The sequence below is a fragment of the Agelaius tricolor genome, unplaced genomic scaffold, assembly GCF_023055355.1.
Source record: "Agelaius tricolor isolate 1412-34295 unplaced genomic scaffold, bAgeTri1.0.p SCAF_9, whole genome shotgun sequence".
Taxonomy (NCBI): Eukaryota; Metazoa; Chordata; class Aves; order Passeriformes; family Icteridae; genus Agelaius; species Agelaius tricolor.
Window position 1 is genome coordinate 26,137,179 of NW_027269269.1, and position 25,003 is coordinate 26,162,181.

General features: G+C 44.8%; 1 protein-coding gene across 3 annotated transcripts in view; it reads left to right on the forward strand.

Annotated features, from left to right (window-relative positions):
* Nucleotides 1-25,003, forward strand: part of LSAMP (limbic system associated membrane protein) — a 990,094-nt gene that overhangs the window by 947,084 nt on the left and 18,007 nt on the right. For 2 of the 3 annotated variants that reach the window (XM_071433325.1, XM_071433324.1), the window contains 4 exons: nucleotides 8,148-8,282; nucleotides 12,034-12,154; nucleotides 13,120-13,268; nucleotides 19,256-19,291. In XM_071433325.1, coding sequence (XP_071289426.1) covers nucleotides 8,148-8,282; nucleotides 12,034-12,154; nucleotides 13,120-13,268; nucleotides 19,256-19,291 — 441 coding nt within the window. The remainder of the gene's footprint in view (nucleotides 1-8,147; nucleotides 8,283-12,033; nucleotides 12,155-13,119; nucleotides 13,269-19,255; nucleotides 19,292-25,003) is intronic. The other variant, XM_071433326.1, reaches the window with a different exon arrangement.

Consider the following 25,003-nt stretch of genomic DNA (forward strand, 5'->3'; position numbering starts at 1 on the left):
ACAGAGTGATTTGTGGAATTAAACTAGGGACTGCATTGTAGTCCATCATTGCTCTGCACTGGTAGGACAGAAATTATACAGTTCAGTCAGGCTTCTTGCCCCTGAAGGGACTTGTTGCTGTCAGTCTTCTCTTTGGTCTTGTGTTTGTGAGGAGGAACTTATCTTCAAACTGTACAACAATGATAGTGCAAGCGCATTGTCCAAAATAAGAAATTTTGTAGGAAAAGGAGTACATGAGGTCAAATGAAAGGAAACTATCTGACAGAGCCACTAGAGACTGTAATAAGTTGACTGCTTGCTGTTGTATTTTATGCCTTTCATATGTGTCCATGACATGCAAGAAAACTCAGTCCCCTGCATCAGCTCTTGGCTTGCATTGCCATCCTGTGCTTAGCACAGTGGGAAACAAAGACCTATTGATTACACACCCATGCCCCTGAAAACACACCCTGATGTTCCTCTTACCAGGGCCAAGTGCTGGCCCATCCTCTTCTTGTAGGTGGTGGAGGAAGAGGGCACAGGACCCTGCAGTGCTGACCACACTGCTGGGAGCCAGACTGGTGTGCTGCCATCCACAGGTGCACATCGAAGAACTCCTGAGCCTCAGCTGTGATTCTTTGTCTGACCTGTTTTCAGCCTCCATTTTGTTAGCTGCTCCAGCACTGTCCTCACAGCCCTGATGAGTTACTAGCCCCTGCCTTCCTAAGGCTCTCAAAGATGTGGTGGCATCTCATTGATTCATCTAGCTGATGATGACTCCTACCTCATATTGTTTTAAAATACCCTTCAAAAGGCAGCAGGCAAAAATTTTGTGATGCAGAAATGGTGCAGCTATTGGTTTGTTCATGTTTATATGTCATTTTCTTGGCAGTAAAATTAAGGCTTGGTGTTTGGTAGCATAGTCATGATAATTTGCATTGCAGTATGCAACACTTGGGGAGTATAATATTGTAGTTGTGACATTACATGACTTAATTTACCTCATGGTTCATAATTTACTTTATATATTGGCTTCACAGCCAAGTTCTGTTCAAGAGTAATTAATCTATCCAAAAAATGTTGTTTGTGTTCATTAAAAAAGTGTTAACAAATTTGGGCTAAATTCAGTAAGTAATTTTGAGGGGAAAAAAAGTGATCTTCTTTAACATGAAATCATGTGATTTAAATTGTATCTCAAATTGAGGCAGAACATTATTCCTTTTTCTGGTTCAGCAAAGAAAAGGAGAAAACCAGAAAACCACTGGTCAAACAGAGGACTTTGACCTGAAGTGGGTCTGGATTTTTTCTGGGGAGATGGTTCACTTTCTTTCTGGTGTTCATATGTGGATTTCGAATGGAAAATCGAATCAGCTGCTAAGATGAAGTCGTATATTGCACACCTGCTCCATGCCCAGACTCAGAGCTGCGTGTGAGAGAGTGTGATGACCCTTAGTGGTCATTTATAGAAAAGAGGGGGTGGAAATTCAGAGATACAGCTGATCTGCTGAGGCTGCCTCAGGCAGATGAACCCCGCTGACACGCACCCACAGCCGGAATGCAAACTGCATCTGAGCTGTCAGATTTTGGCTTCCAGCTCCTGGGTAGAGCCGTCAGCGATGGGTGAAGTCCCAAGTGGTTTGGTCAGTGCTGTCCCAAGAGAGAGAGCACAGAGACATTGTTCAGTCTGAGAAAGCTGCTCTGAGCCTGGAGGGTTTTGTTTGCATGCTGGATGCATGGAGTTTGAGAAGAAGGAGCCCATGAAAATCACGGGCTCTCTTAACCCTGGTCATGCCAGCGGGTGCTCGTGTTCCCCCAGCCAGGGAGCTCCTTGGGCACTGTCCTTGGCTCGGGAGGCAGGGCAGGCAGTTTTGGTGCAAATAAGGTGCAAATGTGATTGCTGATGAGCAAAGTCCTGGTGAACGCCAGGGGAAACCATGCCAGAGTGTTTCCTCCCAGTCTGACTCATTCTCATTCATGAAGCCAGAGCCAGGCCAGAGCCCTCCCTGGCACTGCTCTAGTTTTTTGGTTTATGTGTAATAGCTACAGACCTGAGGGCATGGGAGGCATGAGGCCAGCTTAAACAATAAATACCCTGCTGTGCCTTGCTGCTTAAACAGAGTAATTACTGCCTTACTACATGTGACCCCTCTGTTCCTGTCCCTCTGGCAGTTGTTATTTCATGGCTCCCTTTACACAAGGGATGGCTGTGCTCCTCTCCCAGCTGTACATCTCTCTGTCTGCCGCTGTCTCACCTCCCGTCTCTCTCACTCACTCTGTCTCAATGTGTTTCTCTTTGTCAGTAGCTGAATACCATTTTCTCTTTTTCCCAGTCACTGAAGAATCTCCCTTTTTTTTTTTGCATTTCTCTCTCCCAGCCACTCTCCCTCTCTTCATTCTCCCTCTGTTTTTTCTCCATATATTTCTGTCTGCTCTCAAGCTTTCCCCGTTTTCACCACTTCCCATCCTACTCTAGGTTTTCTGCCTGCCTTCCTTACTGTAGCATGCTAGCACTAGTTGTCCCTTTGCTTATCCACCATCTGCTTCTCTCTACTGATCTCTTTGCTAAAAACAAGCCTCTTCAACTAACGGATGGGAAAAAATGACAAGCTCATTGGAATCTGTGATGGCTGAGGAGACAGGGACTGATAAATGAAAACTTCAAAGTTTTGCATTTAAAAAAAAGAAAGCCCTCAGCTGGAGGTAAAACAATAAAAATCATGTCAAAGGCTCCCTTAGCTATTTTTGTCTTTCAGAAGCCTGTTCCTAGGGAATAGAAGGTGCAGAGGGAAGGAGGAAAGTTAGGTGAGCAAAACCTCAAACACTAAATGGGGAGTGCAGAGACAACAAAACCTGCAGTTCAGCAATAGAAGTTGCTACACACAAAAAACTTCAAATGGCATCCATTGATTTCCAATCTTTTTTATCTCCTTGCATCTTGTTTTAAGCCCAACAAAGATGCATAACCCATTCTGCTCCCCTCTTTTCACAACTACAAAGATGCTTGGAGGGAAAACAAACATAGTAGCAGGGTGGCTGATCTCTTTCTCCACATGCCAAATGCAAACAGATACTTTCAGCAGATCTAAATTTCAGTTTAATTTAAGACCACAGCAGTGTTTAAAAAAAAATAAATAAATAAGACAACTAAAGTAATCTCTGCACAAGAAGAAGCCCGGTGCTGGATGCACGGACAAGAGAGGAGATGAAACAAAATGTGTCTGCCACCTCTGGAGATCAGCTTCCCCTTTGGAGATGTAAGAAACTAGGGCATGAAGGGAAAGGCCTCTCTGGTAGAGAATGTGACTGAATGCATTGCTTTCAGGCCCTGACTACCTGAAAGAGCTGTCTGCACACAGTACAAGTGGGATTTTGACTGGGTGTGGGTCATTTGTAGAAAGGAAGCATTTAGCCTTTGAGGAAAGAGTGATGGTGCGTGGCAGTGCAAGGGGCCATTTGGGTAGAGGTGAGAAGGGCCCATAAATGCCTGGGGGACGCGTCAGTCTGTGTTTCTGCAGACACAGGTGGATTTATAGATGTGAAAACAAATAAAATACACAGTATATAAAATACAGAATATAGCATATAGATATATATCATATCTATATGAGAGCACAGGCAGGTGTGCACAGCAACAGGACAATATGCAGAGCCAATGGGGTTGTACAAGGCTATTTCCAGAGGGTAAGGGGAAAGGAAGGCTGCTTGCCAGCAGGCTAGCATAGCCAAGCAGATTTGCTGTTCAGCTTCATTATTTACTGGGTCCAATTAGGAAGCCAGGGGATAGGCAATGTGGCTGAGGCAAGCAGGCCTTCAAAGCCTTGCTGCTGCACACATCAAAGCTGCTGCCGCAGATCCCTCTGCAAAAAAAGGCTCAGCCAGCTCCAAGCAGCAGCAGCTGCCTGGCTCACGCTGCTCAGGGTCGTTCCCTCTTGGTTTGATTGTCAAGCCTCCCGGGCTCATGCTCTCTCTATCTCCAGCCTCCAGAGCAGAAAGCTCCTCTTTCTGATTCACTGGGACAGAGTTAAGGAGCTACAGCTTGGCAAGATGGTGTTTAATGGGGCTGGAGCAACAAACCAAGCTAACTAGGAACATGTGAAAGACAAAAAACCTGCAGGGAAGCAGGTTGCCTGCAGCGATGCAAGGGGATGGTTTAGGATGCCAAGAGCTGCACTGAGTGAGAAGTCATCCACCTAGGGAAACCTGAAAGGACCCTCACTGAGAAAGGGCTGTACTGAACCAGGCAGAACATCCAGGAGACAACCCTTGTCAGCAAGGAAGCTTTGGCAGTACGGTCAGAATTTCATCCTTTGATAATCTGCTCAAGGCAAATGTCTTCTCCTAATGGGAATGGAGTGGCTCTCTTGCCAGGAGTTGGCAGTCCCTCTTTCACCTAATAGAATATGTTCATTGTTATCGGTACCAAAGAGCATTGTCCAAGCCTTCTCCCTCCCTGCTTTGATAAACTGCATAGTGACAACCATCAGTTCCCTACCAAAGCTGGCTCCTGTGCAGAAACATTTGTAATTTCACTCGATGTATAAAGCTCTGTTCCTGGTCCCTCCACCCTGTTTGCCTTAGAGGTTAGAGTTAATATGACTCACCTAATCTGGCTGCCAAAGTGAATTAGTGAAAACATCTCTACAGCTCTCTGCAAGATATCACAACCTGACATTTCTCTAACACACTGTGATACATCTTTCCTCTCCCTGCTCTGTACTACAACACCTCAATTTTATATAAATGCTTTTTGTTAGAAATGGTTAATGTGCTCTTAGAGGGGACAAGGCGGCAAGGAAAAGGGTCTTTCCTGAAAGTGAGAGCAGCTCAGTTCTTGTAACAAAATGTTGATGCTCAGGGTCACCAGTGCAGAGAGAAGAACAGTGCTACCACTTATACAGCAAAAGACTGTCACAGAAACTTTCCCTGAAGTATTATGTTTATATGTGTGTCCTAAAGCAGGGGAATGAGGAGCTGAAATGGGTTATTGATGTTTTTGACATGCCCTTTAGAACAGAAGTCCGGCCTTTCAGTTACTTCCAGAGCACTCCACTGGGCAAACCAGCAGATCATCATGTCTTGGCAAGGGTTCTATGTAGCTGTGAAAGCTCTCCTGTCAGACATGGTACACTGTACACTTCAAGTGCATGTATGTATGCAGGGGAGAAGCTCAAAAACATCTTCCCTTGGGAAGGTATCTACCCTTGTAGGTTACTTTGGAGCTCCACTGATGCAGTTCTCTGACAGACTTAACAGCACCCGTAATGAGGGTGCCACTCCATTAGAGCTGGTTAAGTCACCCTCAACCCTGTCTTCATTATGGTGACAGTCTTGTGACAAGGGCAAATTGCAGGAGAAGCAAGTCCCACTTGGAATGAACCCTGTGTATAAACAAGGCAGAGTTGCAAAACAGAGGCAAATTATGTTTTAACCTTTTCTTTGTGAGTCTTTCCCTGATGTCTGATTAACTTTCCAGTCAACTCACTGACCTGCCAACTGGGAGTGCTGCTGTGAAAGGAGAGGAGTGTTGGTTGTCAGCTCAGTTTGGGGGTGAGAGTTTTAAAGTGCTTTATTAGCAGGTAGCAATGCAAGCAATACGCCATAAGAAAATCTGGGAATTAGGAGAGTTCTCCAACAGAAATTATCCCTGCTGTAGCAAAACCAGAAACAATGTGTTGCCTTCACAGACAGCAGCATGGTGCAGTAGTTGCAATGCAATCCTTCATTTGTGTTCAGCCACGGTAACACCTCATCTGAAATGCTGTGTTCAGCTTGGGGTATCACACATCCAGAAAAATGTAAACTTGTCAGAGAGGTCTAAAAGCAAAGAACAAGAATGATCAAGACCCTAAAAAAACATCACCTACAGAGGAAGTTTGAAAGACCTGGGCAATGTTCAGCCAAAAGAAAAAAAAAAAAGATGACAACTGAGGGAGGAACTAAGTGATTTAAAAGTTGATAAAAGGCTATTGCAGGGAAGAAGGGAATGATTTGTTCTTTTTGTCTGTAGTGGCTAAGACAAAAGTAATAGCTTTAAATTGCAGCAAGGGAGACTCAGGTCAAATTTCAGGAAACTGCTCCAGTGGTAAGGACAGCAAAGTCCAGGAACAGATTGCCAGGAGTGGCTGCAGAATCTCTGCCACTGGATGGCAGAGGATGGCTGTGTCCATGACATGACTCATGTGTCCTGGCTTGGGACTGCAGAACAGATTAGATGGTGACTGAAGTCCCTTCCACATTTCTGAGACTCACATAATTCTAGTCCTACTGGGGTTAGGACTCCCTAACATGTTCATGACTTCCAGCAATAAAAAACACCTGTGAAAAACCCACTCTGCTTCCTTCTACAATGACTCTTCACAGCATCAGCCCCAGCACAGGGCAGAGGACTGAGAGCCATGTCCTGGCAGAAGGAGCCAACTTTGCCTCCTTCCCTTGTGCAAAACGCTGCTGCCATGCAGGAAGGTCCTGCAGCAGACTGTTGGGGGATGCAAAAAACAAAGCAGTTGTAAATTTTAGACATAGCAATGAGATTTTTGCTACCTGAACATCTGGTAGGAGCTGGAAGAAGGGACTGCTGATTAACCCTGCTGAAAGAGAGGGGGAGCTTTTGTCTTTACATGAGTTTAATAGGTACACTACTGTTTTCATGCTGAGTCTCTGTGACAGGGGGTGGTTTTCTCCTAGAATGATTCTGAAAATTGCCTGTGAAAAAGAAAAATAAAAAAAAAAGACCAAAATAATTATGTAAGGGACAGAGTTCTGAGAAGATTTTGAAGCTTCTGAAGTTCTTCTCTGATGCTGAAGGGAATTGCATTCAGCTGGCATCACCAATGTGTGTGGCCAGGCTGACCTGGCCAAGACACTGCAGCAAGTCTGTGCCTCTGGGGTGGGATTTGTTGCAGGTGGCTCCATGGGAAGTTCAGCTCCAGAGACCAGACTTAGCCACTGCTTTCATGCAGTGCCATAAACCAAGGTGAGCAGTAGGTACTATTTGAACTCTCTCAAAAACTGCACTTTTGTGAAATGGGCAGGGTTTCAGAAGTGCTCAGCACCTGTTGAGCAGAAAATCCATTCTGGGCAGAGAGTTTTTTGGAAAATCTGACCACTCTCTGAGGAACCTGAATGGGAGCTCTTGTGATCTGACTTTTTTTTTTTTTTTTTTCAAATCTGTCTTTTACCATTTTAGGGTTGGGGGCTGATTTCTCTAAACATACACAGGCACAAAATTGGGGCTTGCCATTTCCAATGCTGCAAAGCAGTGCTTGCAGCCCTCTGAGAGGAGGAATGTGCTTCAGATTCTTTTCAGGAGGTGACTTATTTTGCTTTCCTTTTTGAAGGAATAGGGTAGATATACCAATCCTAATATTTCATGCTTCCCTGGCAATTTTCATGCAATGAATCTAATATGTTTTACATGGGTTAACCTCACTGCCCTGCTCAAACCAGGAGGTGATGGGAGAGGGGGGGCTATTTGCCGCAGTTTACAGAGGGAGAGCAAAGGAGTGACTCACTCAAGGTCACACAGTGAGTTAAAAGCAGGGCCACAGACCTCCCCCGATTCCTGCCCCCATCCATAACTCCGACTGACACTCAAGTCACTGTTTTCCAAAGTGTGTAAGTGAGGCAGCACGCTTTAAATGTGTCGTTTCATATGTACAGTAGCTCAGGGATGCGTGATGATTATTGGTCTCTGCAGATCAAATTATGGTTTGTTTCTCTCAGTTTGGCTGTGTTTAACAGTAGCTTGATCTGATCGATGGCACTTCAGGGTGGTGGTTGCTCTGGGAGACAGAAAGATATTTTTCCCAGTTTTGCAGGAGAAAAGGGTGCTGACAACACATCTGAGGACCCAGCTAGCCCCAGGTCCAGCACATCACCCACAGCATGACTAACCTCTGGCAGTACTCAGCCATCACAGTAGTGAACTTAGTCTGATCTTACGTGGTGGACATTTTGCTTCTCAGCCTCAGCAGCCTGCGAGATGCTATGGATTGTACCACCTGTATGGTGCCTTCCAGATTTGCAGTTTTCAGCAGCTTCTGAAATAACTTTAAAACAGCTCATGACTGTTGCTTGTTTGCAGACTCCATGTTGTGATTGTTCCTCCATAGCAATTTCCTAAATCTGAAAGCCTAACAGAACCACTCTGTATTTTTCTGTCCTCCCAGGCAGAGAGTTTGAAGGTGAGGAGGAGTACCTGGAGATCCTGGGGATCACACGAGAGCAGTCGGGCAAGTACGAGTGCAAAGCTGCCAACGAAGTTGCCTCAGCAGACGTCAAGCAAGTCCGGGTCACTGTGAACTGTGAGTACATAGCAGCTGGGGCAGGGCAATGGGGAGAGCTTTGCCCACAGGCAGGGGTTACTTCAGGATAAACAGAGAAGCCTTTCTGGGCTTGGATTATACAATCTGAAGAGAGGACGCTGAGAAAAATATCTGCAATCAGACACTTGCCACAGGGTACAGTTTGTGCTTTAAACCTAGTAATATATAAAAAAAAAGGCTGGGGGAGGTGTGGTACAGAGAGACAGACAGAGAGGGAGAAAGAGAAAGAGCTGTGATTTGCCCCCGTCTCTCCCCTCCGAAACGCTGGCAATGCCTTGTTTTCACTCATTGATATTCGGGTGAACAGTAGCGTGAAGAGAAGCTTCACCAAGGCAGCGGGGAGAGATAAGGGAGGGCTCAGCTGGCTCAGAGCAAACACATGCCTGCCTGCACCCAGCCATCTCTGCAGTGCCTACACAGCTATCACAGCCAGGGCACACGGGGCAGAGGCACGTGCTAATGACAGGGTGCAAAAACTTAACTTTTATGCCGGTTTCAAGTCATTAGTTTAAAGCTCTGTCTAAAAGACCCTTCATGCACCAGTGCAATACAGAAAGGGGTTTTGGCCAAAGGATACAGCAATCCCCTAAAAGCACCAAGTAAGCTGTGGCTCACTTCCACACATGTGGATTGGGGCACGGATCCCATCCCATATGTGCTTAGACAGATGTCCACTTCACTCTGCTGGCATGCTTCTCTCACAGGACCACAAGATATTTCAAAGTGATGTTACTCTTTAATCCTGCCTGTGTATATGTCCACCTCCATACTTGTATGGCTTATATTTGGCACTTGAGTGATGTAAAGTGAGCTATCCCCATGTACCTGCTTCATTTCCTTGCTTGGAGGCTAATAACATTGCAGCAAGGATGGATGAATGGGATGTATGTCCTCTCCCGACCTTCTTCAGTTTAAATTGAGACTTAAACCAGAATATTAACTTAAATTGAAATTGGAGATGGCTACAGACATAATTCTGGGTGCATATTCATGCCTTGATTCACAAGAAGAACTGCTAGGGAGCAGGTTAGGGCAGAGAGCTGATGGCATCAAGGGTTTCAGGCAATACCAGTCTTAATTTGACTGTAGGTGATTATAGCACCTTTTAATACCATTCTTGCTCTTCATTTTTTTCCCTTGGTCCCATGTGAGCCATCACATCAGATCAACTTTTCTGTCTCGCTTAGAAGTTGAGGATATAGGCTCCCTGCAGCATCCTTCGAATCTACAGTTTTTTATAGTTCCCTTAGAAATTGGGTGGCAGTGGTTTAATATCAGCTGCCTCATGGGCCAAATTTGGCATTAATATGAACTGTAGTAGCAGATTTTCTGTGCTGAAAGTATACAAGTGTCAAAAACAGCTGAGTTTATATACTGGAGACTTTCCATGAGAACCAATTAATAGTTTCAAACATTTCCGTGAAACATAATTTCAATGGTGCTTTAATGTGTTTGAAACAGATTGTTTGTATAAAGTCAGAATGTTTGATTTTGATTTAGTTTCAACACATAATAACTATGCTACGGTAAGATCTTAAACGTTTTAACTGTTGAAAAATATGAAAAAGTGATGTTAATATGTGGTGTAATTTGTAATGTAAGCAACTTAAAATTCCTTAAGGACAAATTTTGAAAGAAAGGGAAATAAATCTAAGAGACTATGAGGACCAAGCAGAAAAAAAAACAGTCCTATTAGAGGAAAGAAAACTAGATATTTGCATACATCCTTCCTCATCCTGCTTTGTTAAACAACACCACAAGCAGCATAAAGCGGGAAAACCACAGTAAGTTTGAAAAATGAGGATGAAAAATAGGGCTTGTCCAACCTCAGGAGCTTCTTGGCCATCTCTTATCATCTGCCGAGGACCACTGTCAGCTCAGACTGCAGGAGAAAGCATCTCACTTTGCTTTGGTCTCACACTACCACCTTCAGGCTTCCAAAGTAATTGCCCTTGCACATCACAGACAGGGAAACTGAGGCCTAAGGAGAGTGGGAGGAGAACAGCTAAAGGGAACCCACCCCTGGCTTCCCAGGCAGCAAAAGCTACACACAGAGCAGCTGATTCCTAGGTGCAATAGGCTGGTTTGTTTGGGACTGCCACCTGCTCCTTCTCCCGGGAGAGCACTGCACACCAACTTCTTAAAGTGGTGAATATGGGGACTGCTCAGAGTGAGGGGCTGGGCTCCCTGGCAGCAGGCCAGAAAGCAGACACTTGCTGGAATCATTTCTTACAACCATGGAGAGATGCCTATTCATTCTGTGACTCACCTCTTGTACCAGATTCATGAAATTGAATGGTTTGCCTAAGAAGATAGACTGCTCAAACCAAAAAATCAAATAAGAAACATTAAAAAAATCACCTTTGCTATCCTTTTCTTATCCCTCCTCCTTTTCAAATTAAAACATTTACATGAACCCACAGCCTTTGAATGTAGGATCCTATTTATGTAAACTTATTAATATTTATGATGTTAGAGGGCGCACTGCAATATCCCTAAAGCCCTGCATAAAATCCCGATTAAGGTCAGGGAAGGGATCATATTGAGATGGCTAATGTGTTCACAAACAAATTTCCTTTCCTACATTCTCCGGACAGAATTATTCTTTTTCTTTGACTGACATAATCTGTTTTGCTGCTTTTTTTTTTTTTTTGGCCTTTCAGTTCTGGGACAGATACAGATGGCAGAGTGTGTTTCATGGTAACTTGAGTCTCAGCAAAGTATCTGTCTGAGCCGCAGCCCTGTAATCTCAGGGTATGCAAGTATTAGTGACGAGAGACAAGGCACTTATTCCTTGATCCCTCTCAGCAGCCAGGTGGAAATAATTCTGCCTTTTAACATGTAAAGCTTATCACTTAATATTTTGAACATGGGGCTGGGATTGAAGATGCTGGTGCCTACCCTACCTGCTATCCAGCAAGTACTGAGACCAAGCTCCAGCAGAGCACACCAATATGCTTTCCAAGTTTGGTTTGCCCATGGCACAGCACTCAGACTTCAAAGTAAGCAGAGGTGGGAGCAGCGTGCTGGACTGAGGGCAAACTTCAGGCAGAGCAGTCACAAGCAAGCCCTTCTGGAGCTTTTCACAAAGCACTATGTCCAGGTGATCAGGATTTGTAACCTTGGACACCTAAGGGAAGTGTCTCAACATTAGCTCTCTGAGTTGCACCCACAGCTTCTGCTAAAGTTCTTCTCTTTGAAACCATTAATGTATTTCTGTTTTATACATGTTGCCTCAGTCCTTTCTTATTATATTTTTGGCATTAGGCAAAGAGTTTGTATGGAATATAATTTTCACGCTAGTGTTAAACTCTTACTTTATTCCTTTACTTTTGCTATCTTCTTTTACCCTTGATGAAGTCTTTCTCTCATCTTCTTCTCTCTGATAAGCTCATGTGAACTACAGATCCATAGGTAAATATTAATAAATTGCAGAAGTCCATCATTAACCTTAACTTTGCCTGTGTATGCCTATGCATTTATGACAGAACTTTTTTCAGCAGTGCTGAAGAGAAGCACGTGTAAGGAGTGCTGCTAATGTTGTATATCAGGGAATGTTCAAAGAGCAGCATTCTGCAGAGGAGCAGGGGGGAACAAGGGCCACAGCAGACAGCTGCTGTGGGTCTCCAGTGGCCCAAACAGTTTGCATGAGGCAGGCAGCCCTGACATAGTTTCACTGTTTTGTTCCACCTGGAAGTGTGTGGATTGACCACGTGTTTCCTTCCTGCAGACCCTCCCACCATCACAGAGTCCAAGAGCAATGAAGCGGCCACGGGACGACAAGCCTTACTGCGGTGCGAGGCATCAGCAGTGCCCACGCCCGATTTCGAGTGGTACAGAGATGATACCAGGTAAGGCCTTTAGCTCCCCTCCTCCCTCCTCTCTTCTTCAGTCCATTGAATAGGGGCTCCTGTCATCCTCCCCAACTCCTCTCAAACAAATTGCTCCTTACAATCCATTTGAGTCACAGTGTCCCATCAGTCTCAGCAGAGCCAGCATGGTCATGCTGGCAGGAGGAGGCAATTCCTCTCTGCACTGGGGATGCTGAAGGAAGTGCAGAGGAGGGAGCTCCTGCCTTGAAGTCAATTATGGGCCAATACCCAATTAATACACTGTTCACATGTTAAGTAGCCCATGATACAGACAAAAAAGTAGGTGTTATAAGTGTTCAATTAGGTAATGCTGCTCCAGGTGTGTTCTTCTAGGGAAAGGAGCTGCTGAGGTATGAGATTCCCCCACCTGTGTGACCTGAGCCTCTCAGACTTGCATATGAGAATAAATGAGAATAGAAAAAGGATCTGTCCTTCTACCTGAGCATTTACCTAACATTAAGAAGTTGTGTTATTACCCTACATTTTAGGATAGCCAGCCCTGAACAGGGTGCCCAGGTTCAGGGGTGACTCAGCATTGCTATAGGCACATATTGAGAATCTGTGTGTTTCACTAAGAATATGATGCTCAAGTACAGACTAGCCTTCAGCTGGCCATGGTGTGTTCACTTCCAGAGTGACTCAGTGCTGGGTAAATGCTTCTTCCCTTTCCCGTGTCTTTGCTTGGTTCTACACTGATTTACCAGTGGCATTTAATCCCACTGAACTACTACATTCCTTTCATTCCCTCCTCCTGTTTTCCATCTTGGTCTCTTTCTTTGGTCTTCCTTCTTTGGTCTCTTTCCTCTCACATCCCTTCCCTGCTTCCCTCTATCCTCACCTGCCAGCTGGGCTGAATGACTTTGCTTTGCTGTGTGCTGGGGAGGGATTTCCTTCCCAGTACACAACTGCCATTGCACTAAAAACCTCTTCTCCTGCCTTCCCAGGATAAACAGCGCCAATGGTCTGGAGATAAAGAGCACGGGGAGCCAGTCTCTGCTGATGGTGGCCAATGTCACTGAGGAGCACTACGGGAACTACACCTGTGTGGCTGCCAACAAGCTGGGAGTCACAAATGCCAGCCTATACCTTTACAGTAAGTACGGGACAGAGTGAAGGGAGGCTCTCACAAAGACACGGCTGTGCAGGAAGCACATGGTAGCCAAAACTCATGAAGGAAGGCATCTGCTTGACAACCCAGTCCCCTCAGACCTCCAGCTATGACCTGGCTTCCAGCATTCTGCTTTGGATACCTAAGTGTTCATACTTGCCTTGAAGCACAAACAACCAAATCAAAAGGTTTACAGTCAAGCCCTTTGATTGACTGGCTTTGCTGAAGACAGATTTTGTTAAAATAATAAAAATGTGTTTGTTTTAAAGCTGGAAACAAAAAGCCCTTTAGAATGACAGCCCCTTTAATAAGTAGACAGAAGGCCAGGGCTCGGAGGATCCATGACAGCTGAGAAATGACAAGTAATTCAGAGAGATGGAGAGAACTAGCCACCGAGCCTGAGGAGAACAGTGACAGAGTCAAGAAAAAGAGAAATTGGTTTGAAACTGGAAGGGACAGAAATGAGAAAAGACAGAATGATTTTAAAGGGATATACCATAGGGACCATGGGGGGAAAGGTAATCAACAGATGAAATATGGAATAAGGTTCCTTGGATCTCATTCTGCTACCTTTCAATGGCTGAGTTTGTCTTAGTAAGTATAAACACACAGAAGCTGGGACTAGACCAAGCACTAGAGCAGTTACCTGCTGATTCTGAATTTTGCAGCTGATTCAAACCTGACCCTAAAGAGAGGCCCCGCCCCTCACCTACCATCCACACACACATACAAACTGTGGTGTATTTAAAATGCAGTTCCCAATTCCAGGTCTAAAACTTGGGCTAGATTTGGCCCACGTGTTATTGGCATCAGAGATACACTGCAGCAAAATGACCCACTCACACAAATGAACACGTAGACACAAAAGTGACTGATGGCAGTGTTCCTGTGACAGTCCCAAATTGAATTTAAACTCTCATGTCATGACCTGCATGTCCTTTTAAACAGAAAAAAAAAATAAGCTGTGTAAAGCAGTCAGTATAGGATGCAGTTTGGTCTAGTTTCTGCTCTCACCAAGAAAAACCAAAGTTATAGTTTGGTTATTTTTAAGAGATGGGAGGAAAAGGATAAAGCCATGGGCATTCTTTGTTTACCTCCTTTGGATTTATTTCATGGCAGCTTGAATTTTTGTGAGTTTGGGTATATTTTGTGGCAGCTATTTTTTAAAGAACAGATATTATCATAAAAGAACATATATTTGATTTCTTGTAGCATTGCAGCACACAAAGCAAATTTCTACTTTGAAAGTCTTTTCACCCTGGTCTTGTGACTGTCATGAGATTAAAAAAAAATCCTCAGGCAGCAATCTGGAACAAAATTTTCAAATACTCCAGATTTGTTCTTGCTGATATTAATATAATTCTAAGTTTAGAATCCATTATTTGTGACTGAATTCTAAATTTGGCCCTCTCTGTTGCTTCCTGTTACACAGATGAACTGAAATGCATCACTGAAACAAAATATAAGATGAAATTCAATCATGTATATATGCACATATGATTTTAGTTGGGGGCTTAGTTTTGCTAGGGAAGCATTTTGCATGACTCCAGAACTTCACCTCAAAGGATCTCAAAGGATTTGCTAGCAATGAATATTTAAATATCACAAGTAATTTAGAAATGGGCGAGTGTTGCTGGCACCATTTTGCAGTAGGAAGGTACAGAGTGAAGAAGCGGTTTACCCATGGTCATAAAATGAGTGGCAGAACCAGCGAGAGACCCAGGGAAACCTTGCAAAGTTGCTGTAAACTGTTCCATGAGGAAATGTGGCAACTCTTAAAGATGATTTTCAACAGTGAGGATCCTATTTTAGCCCCCTTTTGATGTGTATGAAGAACACTTTCTTTCAAGTTGTTTGATTTGGTTTATAATTTTTTAGAAATTCAAGACCTGTTTATACTGGAGGACACTAGAGAACTTCACAAGAGCCACGAGAATGGAAGTGCAGGAGCTGAGAGAGATTTGATGATTTTTAGTGAAGTCTTTCTAACTTGTTTTTCCTGCTTGATTAATCCCTACTTTTTTCACTGTGCAATTGCTTCATATTGTTCCAGGAAATCTCTGTTCTTCTAGTTAGTGTGGAAGAAGGAAAGGCAGAGAAAAAAAAAAAATTCAGGCAGACTACAGCTGCTATTTTGAAAGTTAAGAAATCAGGGGGGAAATGAATGAAGGGAATCCAGCTTCAGAAAGATAAAGAAAGCTGCTGAAAAAACCTACAAGCCCAGATGAAAGAAATACTGTAGTGATCACACCGTAGCTGAAATAACAGGTAATGCACATTCCCAGCCACACACCCAGACAGAAAAATAAAGCAGTGCCAAGTTTTTGCAAGGTGTACAGCAGATACTCAAATACTTGGGAGTGTTTTTCATCCCTGGAATCAGAGATCTTATTTCCTTTTTAAAGAGAGAACAAGCTCACTGTAGAGCAACATCCCACCGGGGAGGTAAGTACAGTGATGGTTCCTCAGTGTCCCATTGCAGCACAAAAAAGAATGGCAGCAAGGAGTAAAGACACAACCAGAGAGTTAATAATGAGCTACTGGCAGCTTTGCCTGAGGTGGAGGGCAGACAGGGAGCAAGCGAAATGATGTGAAAGAACAGTTAGGCAATAGAGAAAAATTGGTGGCTACCATTTCATGAAATCTCAGTCAGCACTGAAAAACTCTCAGAGAGACTGAGTGCCTTAGATGCGAATGTCATAGATAGAAGATGCATTAAAATACAAAAGCAGCCTCCTTGAGCTGTATGAATAGATAGCTAGTGATCTTCCTTAAAGGATGTAGCAGCAGAATTGCCTGCTGTAGGTGAGATTTAATCCCCCCACTCCTGGAGACTGAGTTTACAACAACATGAATACGGCCCTGCCAAAGGTTTAACTTACCCAGGAAACTGTCTCCAACAGCAAATATGGAGTATGTTTGTAGAGAGAGTACTCAGGTACAGTGTGATGATACAACTGATCTGATACCTTGCTGACATTCCTTGCTCCCCACTCCTTTTGCCCATCCTGCTCTCTGCCACATGGTTTTGTTATTTCCCTTATTCTGCCACACAGTGGACATCCCACTGAAGCTGTCTAACCTGCTAAACCAGTGAATAGGTAAATGAGCTTTACTGCTCATCTCCCTGAAATGCCCCAAATGTTTTCTTTCATTGTACTGAGCTGAACAAGTTCCTGACGGGGCTCAACAGGCACCAAAGCCCATGCAGGAGTGGAAGCTCTATCACACATCTGTGGGTATGAAGAGTTGGGAGGCAGGGCCATGTTTGGCAGCACTGGCGAGCCAGTAGGTTAATTCAGCTCTGCAAAGCCTGGGAGCAAGGTTTTTAACCCCTAAGCACAAAAAAAGGGACAGTAGTACAGATCTCTGTGAATATTACCTGACAGAGAGGCAAAGCCAGGGCTGCCATCACAGAACAACAGAGGTGAAAAGCAGTGACACAACTGAAACAAAAGGGTTCTTCCTCCAAGTGTATTAGGAGGTAGGGAACATGTTTTCTTTTTGTTTTACTCACCTAGCAGTACTATGAAAAGCATTATCAGTGAAAGTCACAATTTGTATCTTAACACATGCTACACAGAAGTTGTGCATATATATATATATATATGTGTGTGTGTGTGTGTGTGTGTGTGTGTGTGTGCGTGCGTGTGTGTGTGTGTGTGTGTGTATATGTATAAACACATACCAGATACACATTTGCTGGAGGAACACAGATACATGGGTTTGTGTGTAGGTGAATATGTATACATAGGCATGCCCTCTGTGATGTAGAAGCAAACCCACATGCCCCTCCACAGGCACACATAAGCAGGTGCAGCACTATGTGAATTCTAGCAAAGCAGAGAAAAGAAAGAAAAGCTTTTCCAAATTAGTTGTCCTCTACCTCCTGCCGAGATAGCTCATCCCATAGGCTGAAACAGGAGACAGCAGCACAGTGCTGCACATCCTGATGCAGTCCTGCTGGCTCAATTGGCTCAATTATGGGAGACTGCCACATCAGCAGGTCCCCTGCTGCATCCTCTGCACCCTTTGGGGAATCAGCAAGCGCGGAGGTGAAGCAGAAGCTGGCAAGACAGTGCCAATTCAAGCACCTTCAGGTGGAGCCCAGCAGTTTTGGTTGCAGCAAGGCATGTTCCTAAAAGCTGGCATTAGCCTCTAACTTGTCATTATTTGTTAGTATCCTGCCACGAGTGTGCACACCCCTCCTTCCACTCTGCCCACGCTTTGTTGTGCCCTGAGCATTTGGTTACAGTGGTGGCTGCTGGGGTTTGGAACCTCGACTGTGGCCGAAATCCCTCTTAGTGGCTCTTGGTGCACACCCCCTGTTTTCCTCAAGGCTGTCAATAATAGGGAGACTCAGGAGGGAGGAAAGTGGTTTGGGCTGACAGTCAGAGGGGGCAAGGCTGAGACACTGCTAATGAGCCAGGGTGGAGCAATAAAAGCAGCACACAGTGGGAGAGAGGAACAGAGACAGAGTCCTTGAATAGAAAGCAGCATGATAATGAGGCCGTAGTGCTTTGCTTTAACTGCTTATGCTGTGCAGCCTGCAGCCTGCTGTGCAGGAAGAAGGTAAAGGGGAGTTGAGTTATTTAACCAAACTAAATAACAAGGAAGTCTTGTCAGCACAAACAGCCTGCTTTCGCAGAACAATAGTCCCCTGTTGCTACATAAACAGAGAGATCCAGGCTAGACTTGTATTTGATCTCTGCTGTGCCTGCTGTGGATTCAAACAACTCCATTACCACCATGAGGGCAGGAGTTCTGCCAGTGTCATAGGGATGGGCCTGACCTGCTCAATCCTCATGAGCTCCAGCAAGACACAAACTCAAGTCTTTGCACCAAGGATACTGTAGAAAGAGCATTGGCCTCCAAATAGCTGGGCCTAGGTGATCAGAGAGTAATAGTGGCCTACTGATTTATCCTGCCAAGTTCTGTGTCCATCAGCAGTGATCTTAGCAGGTAAGCCAGGAGATAACCCATTGCCCCAGACCTATGAGCTGTTGCAGCTAAATGTCTACCTATGGATCAGTCCATGGGTAGGAGCTTGTCTCAGTCAGTACAAGGCATCCAGGAAGCTCTGAAGGCAAAGAAAGGAGACCCAGTGATACCAGTCAGGCCTGGGGGCCTTGTATTCTTGGGTTTGTGTCTGGCTCTGCCAGCAGTTCAGCATTTGACCTTGGGCAAATTGCTTCCTTGCTCTGTGCATCACCAGTACCATGTATGAAGTAGAATTAACACTACTGTTAGCCTCAGACTGAGGTCTCTGATACTGGTTTCCCTCAGTATCTGTGCAATTCTTTTGGGATCCTTTGTGGAAGAAGCAAACTGTGAAGCCAGCAGTGGCGTATATCAAAGTCCTGCTGTGACGCATAGCAAGGACACTTTATAAAAACCCTATAAACAAGACAGCAGGCTCTGCAAAAACTCTGTCCCTCTCAGAGGACAAAAACTAAAGAAGCAGAATACCCTTGAGGATTCACCAGGGTGACTGCTTCCATGCACAGATCCTCAAGGGAGCTGTCATTGGCAAGAAATCCATTGTGGAAAAGGTTTTGGGTAGGCAACAACTGCCCATGGAAGACTTCCACAGCTCACCTCTCTGCCAAGACTAGCTTCCAGGCAGAGGTGTAGCTAAGAGGAGCTGTAGAGTGATGACATGAGTGGTCTTGAAAGTCAGAGGGAAGATATGGACCATCAACTCCAATTACCTTCACTGCAGGTGTTTAATCCCTCTTGCTGTTTGGCTATTATTTGTTTAGTTTTTCAAATCACTTCTCTCTGACTCCCAGTCCCAGGGGATGTTGATGTGTATTAGGCGTGTTGCTAGCAAAATGCTCTGTATATGAAACCTACTCTAGTTCATTTAATTTGGGGATGGACAACTCCATCAGGTTTGTATCTGCTGCTTGCCTGGTGTGAAAAGTGGCTTTTCTCCTGCACGTTGCTTATTGTTTCTTTTCCCCCTTTAGAACGAGTTTTACCCACACTCCCCAATCCTTTTCCAGGTCAGTATATGCTTTATGTTGAAGTAGCTCTTTAGCCGGGTCATTCTCCGTCATCCTGACAAACGCTCAGACCTAGGCATGGGCAAAACAGCTCAGAAATGCAGGAAAATAAGGGCTTTCCCTTATCATTTACATGTCATTTTCTCATTTCTGCTCACTTTCCTCATCCTTCTTTTCCCCCCTCCCTCTTCAAAAAACCAATCAGCTGAATAGCAACAGCCTTTAACCAAGCTTTGAGCAAGGACATTGAGTTGTCACCCAGGTGTGGACAGTCTTTAGGGAGGTTCAGTCTCCCTGCAGACCTACTTTTAAAACACATTCCCATCCTAAGCTCTCTTTGCCCACTTGTTCACATTTTGGATCAAAAGCATAAGCAGACCTAACATTTTGCAGAGACGGTGAAAAGGACAAGTGGAAAACTGAAAATTAAAACACTGCCAGATTTTTTTCACTCTAGCTGAGCATCTTATCATCCACAGTGAAACACTTTGTTTTCTCATGCTTTTGTCCCACCTCTCCAAGTCTTCCACTCACATAATCCTACATCTGAGGCAGAGAGCATGAAAAGAGGCACATGGCGAGGTGTTACTGTCTGCTTTATTCCAAAAGAGAAGTAGGTATGAAGGCAAAACAGGGTCTGTGTGGGTTTTTTTTTCTGTCTCTGTGTTGCCCACTCCTGCCTTAGGCATAGAGAGCATGGTCCCAACATCCACATGAGATTTGGGGCTTGGTTGTGACGCTTTCATTCTGAAAAAGCACAGAGACCAGGCATGTCCAGAAAGCAGGCTACAGCATTTGAAAGTGGTGTTTGAAACTAAATCAACCATAAGGCAGCAAATCCCTGTGTTTGAAAAAATCTTGGCCTACATCTCCTCAGTATCTTTGTTTTACTGCCATATGAGGAGGATGCACTCAACTTATGGGTTGCTCAGAGACCTAAATTGTTAATGTCTGCACAGAGCTTTGGGATAGAGTGTTATTAGGAACCCATGTTGTTTTGCAAAAGAGCACCTGCTTGAACAAAGCACCTGCAGGTACTCCCATGAAAAGAACAATAAATGCTGCGTGTTACACATGCTCCGTTTAACTACTCTGCTGTTTTCAAATCAAGCTCTGCTCTTGGCAACTTATTCAGGCTCAGGATGTAGTCACAATTGCCTATTTAAAAGGCAAATCCACAAATACAATTAAAGAAAAGTACCTAAAAAAAATAAAAAAAAAAAAAAAAAGAAAAAAAGAAAAAAAGAAAAAGGAGGTAGAAATCAAGCTACCATTAAAATTAAATCCCAGAGAGTGATTTGTAAATAACATTCAAGGAGCTGAGAAAAGGAGTAAAGTAGGCCATTGGGAACCTACTGTGGAAAAATAAATCCAATTAAACACCATTATCTTATGTATTGCAAATGAAACTTGTGCTTGGATATGAAATTAAAGTTGCTGAGACTGTTTTGGATGTAGGGTTTTGAGGAATTTTCCAATTTTAGGTGTTCTTGTTTTTCAGCAGAATTTTCAATGACAAATATTTTTGCCTGATGAAAAAACCAGGGCTCTTTGGTTTTATGATTATTTTTATTATATATCCTTAAATTCCACAGGCAGGCAGTGTTAATTTTTTTCACAGCAGCCCTGTTTACAGCTGGTTTTGAATTAGGAGCCCATTAAGCTAAATGATAAAGCAAAATCTGCGAGTGAGCAAGGCCAGGATTCCCATTACAAATACACCTCCTAATCAACTTGCCAAGGCCATCCTGCACAGCTTTAGTTGATCCTTTAAAACACTTTCCCCTCTGTCTCTGAAGCTGTTATATTTTTACTGCTCCCCAATCTCCTGAGATCGTCTTGAAGGACATCCTGGTATGCCATCACTCCTGTGAGGAGTCTCCAAGAATTTGTGGTGCCAAATGCTGGTGTATCTCCAGTGACCCAGGACACCCCAAGAGGATTTTGCAGAGTGGGAAAGCAGAGTTTAAATACTCTGGGCCTCACTTGTTTTCTGAAAGCCCTTACCAGCTTCTCTGTTGTGGGCCTTCAGCACAGATGCTTTTCACATTTGCTTTTACTTTGCTGCTCACCTTCAAAGAAACCTTGGGCATACAATTTTGTTAGACCTTTTTCTTCCTATGAGCTGATGTTCTGAAATGTAGTCCTCAGCCCTCAATTAAGCTGTTCCTCAATGACCAGAACCACAGCCTTCTTCCTCTTTCTCCCTCAATTTTCATTTCTGTTAATCCTCAGTAACACTTCCCTGCCCTGTGGGGTTTTGAGCATTAATTTAAAAGGAAGGTGATTTGAGACAAAGAGTGCTGTAGTCCTGCTAAGCATTGCTATCATTAGCTGGCTGCTGTGGAAACATCTTGCTTTCAGGCAGGCTGGAGACTCAGAAGCAGCCCATTCAACTAAACAAATGGGACTTGAATTTGATGAGACACTTTCCTAAAATGCTGGTGGAGCCCAGCTGATTCAGCTCTCAGCTGAGTTGTCCTTGACAAATTTTCCAGCTCTCCTTATTTTGCAGCCCAGCACTCAAAATGCCTTGAAATGTCTTCTGGGATGATGCCACATCATCACATCTTTCTGTCTGCATTGTAACATCATGTTATAATGGGCTGACACAAGACCTGGCAGTCACAAAGCAGGGGCCTTACTGCATCATCAGATGCCTTTTCAAAAGGATTTTTCTTCTTTAAAAAGAGAATTTGTTCATTCCACACCACATCTGCCAATGGAAGGGCAAGGTGGCCACTGTTGAACCTCAAAGGGACCTGTCACAATTATGGCACTAGCTCCATCTTTGTCCTTCATTGTTTCTCATCCTCAGCCCTTTGAACATGAACTCCTTCCCTTGGATTAGCACCCAGTGTCCACATCAAAATGGCTTGGCCAGACTGATGGGCTGCAAAACCTGTGAGTCTTCCTCATAGGAGTTTTGTGATGAGGGCTTGCCAGAGGCTAAGTAGGGGCTTTCTCAGGGTAGTGAGCTTGATGCCCTGGGAGCTAGGCAAGGGAGATATGGTGTTTCAGAAAGCAGCACATTCAGAGCTGCCCACAGGGCAACAAATGTGTCAGTCTTTGGGGCCTGATAAGACAAAGTCACAGCCATCAATAGGTTGACACAAGATTTATAGCTGTAGTGTGTTAGCAATTAGCAGAGTGGGAGGGAAAAGGAGAATGAGGAGTCCTACCTTTCTGCCAAAACGTGCACTGATCGGAGAATGACCCTGTGTGACTGTAGATCGTAGCTAGTCTCCATTTAGCTGTAGCCTGTGTAGCCTGTACTGTCACTAATGCCTTCATCAGGTGGGTGGGAGCTGGGGGAAGGGAGAAAAGAGATGTTCATTTGGGTCTGATGGCCAGAGTGGGAAACAGAGAGCACATTTCTTTCTAGTACCCTCTCAGTCCTCTTTCCTCTCTCTGGGTGTCCTATCTGTGCAGAAGAGAGCTCCTCTGTTGCAGTGGGCACCTCCCACCCATTTCTGCTCCCCTTTTGCTTTCTGCAGTGCATGGCCCTGCCAGTTCTGCTGAGCTGGCTGCTCTCGAGTCAGCAGGGCCTGCTTTGGCAAAAGGGTGGACATCTGAGTCCACCAAAGCTAAGGAGAGAAGCAAGGCGGATTACAGTAGAGACTATAGGCTGTAAAGGGTTAACTTTTTATGGAGGTTTGCTGACTAGGCAGTCAGCCCTGCCAGTATGATGTGACCAGCTGAAAGACCCATCCACCTCTGGAGCCCTCTTCACTGAGGCCTGAGGGTGCTGTCTCATTTGGGCTCCAGAAAAGGGTCAGTGAAAATCCAGGCCTTCAGGCCCATGAAGCAAACTGGTTGGCAGAGCTAGGGAAGCATAGACAGGCCAAAATAGACAATCTTGTACTTTTGGGATCCCTACAGAGAAATAGGGAAAAAATAATGACCAGAAAAAAATAATAGCCATAGGGACCAAGCACAGGAGGGTGTATTTGAAACCATGTCAAGTCTGGTATTCCCATGAATCCTAAGGCATTTGAGGGACATAGTTCAGCTGTATGGGTCACTGCACAGGGATGTATGGCTGACTACTCAGGGTATGCCTCCCTTCCCTGAAAGCTGCCTGAGCCCCAGGCACCAGCAGCTGATCACACCCATGGCCCCAGGTGGGAAGCACAACTCACAGCTCTCCTTGCTTCTCATGGGTGCTGTCCACCCAGGTTTTCCAAAGAGCTCAGTGTCCATTTGGTGAGTGCAGAAGGGATTGGCCCTGCAGGATGGATGCTCAGACAGACCAAGGTTGTCTGGCTGCTCAGGGTCAGAGTCAGTCCCTGCCAGCGCTTCAGGCACTGAGGGCTGGCACTGAACTGGGTGCCAAGCCTGTGGGGCCTTCAGGCCAAGGGAACAGGGAGGACAAGGCAGGGTGAGGGCAGGCAGCCAGCATCACAGTAATTGCTTCATGCTGTTTCATAGGTACGAGGCAAGGGATGGCACTGTATCTTATTTTGGCTGTGTGGTTTAAAGCGAGTAATACCAAAGCCAGAGGTGATGATACTGTCTTCCAAAAGGAGGTAGTATGAATGTAGACAAAAACAGCAACTTAGGGAAAAGAGACATGCCAAGAATTGATGCCAAGCTACCAACATTGCTTGGTGGGTTTTGCTGAATAGCAACAGACAGCTTCTGTTTGTTGAGATTGCTTAAAAAAATTAAAAGCCAATCTGCTGCTTCCCACCCCTCCCCCCCCCCCCCAAAAAAAAAGGTGTAGAGAAAAGAAACAAGCTTTCTTAGGGAAAAAAGAGAGACACAGGGGAAAAGAAAGAGAAATGTCTTTACTGCCTGATCCGTTTCTGTACTTTTTGTTCATTGTTTTAATTTAGATTGATTTATTCCAAAATGAGCCTTGGGTTGTATATATTTGCATAGTACAGTGCTGTGGAGGATCCAGTGAGTGAAGACGATCAGCAGCGGAGGGTGGGAACTGAGACTGGAAGTCCCAGAAAGATATTCCTCCAAGCTGAGCCCTTGCAGTGGATAAGGAAGACATTTCAAGGTGTGTGCAGTCACCAGTGTGGCTTTGCGTGCATGCAGAAGAGCCCTGCAGAGCAGAGGTCAGGGCACAGCAGTCAGGTGGGAGAGTGGAGCTTGGGTAAATCCAGTGGGTGAGAAGACACATAATTGCACTGCAGAGATTAGAAATGAACCCATGGAAGAGCAACTGCCATAGAAAATCAGTCATCTGACAGGCACAGTGATAGTGTTAGTGTTGTAGCATGGGCAGAGTACCCTGCAGAGCAGAGCTGGGGCAGGCTCTAACCCTCCCGAGGCAGATATCCCCAGCCCAGAGGACACTCATAACCTGAAACCATCTGCATGTTAGATGAGCTCCTGAAGCCATCAGCTGAACCTTCCCCCTTTAGAGACTCTGAAAACAACCCATCCCCACTGCACAGCAGGTGTACTTAAACCTTTCCTCTCTCCCTCCTGTTCTCCTTATTTCTTGTGTTGACTGGCTGACTGGAACTGTGGAGGGCAGCAAAGAGGAGGATGAAGAACTGCCACTGTTGTCTTGATTTAATCCTTACACACACGCAAAACCTCCTCCAACCCCCATGAGAAAATGACCAAAGAGTAACTTCCACCTTCCTCCTCCTCCTCTTAGCCCTTCCATTTCCAGAGTAAACCTTGCCTAAGGAGCTGGCCTCCCCTCTGGTTATTGTCCCAAGTGAACAGTCTCTCATTCACTAACCCATG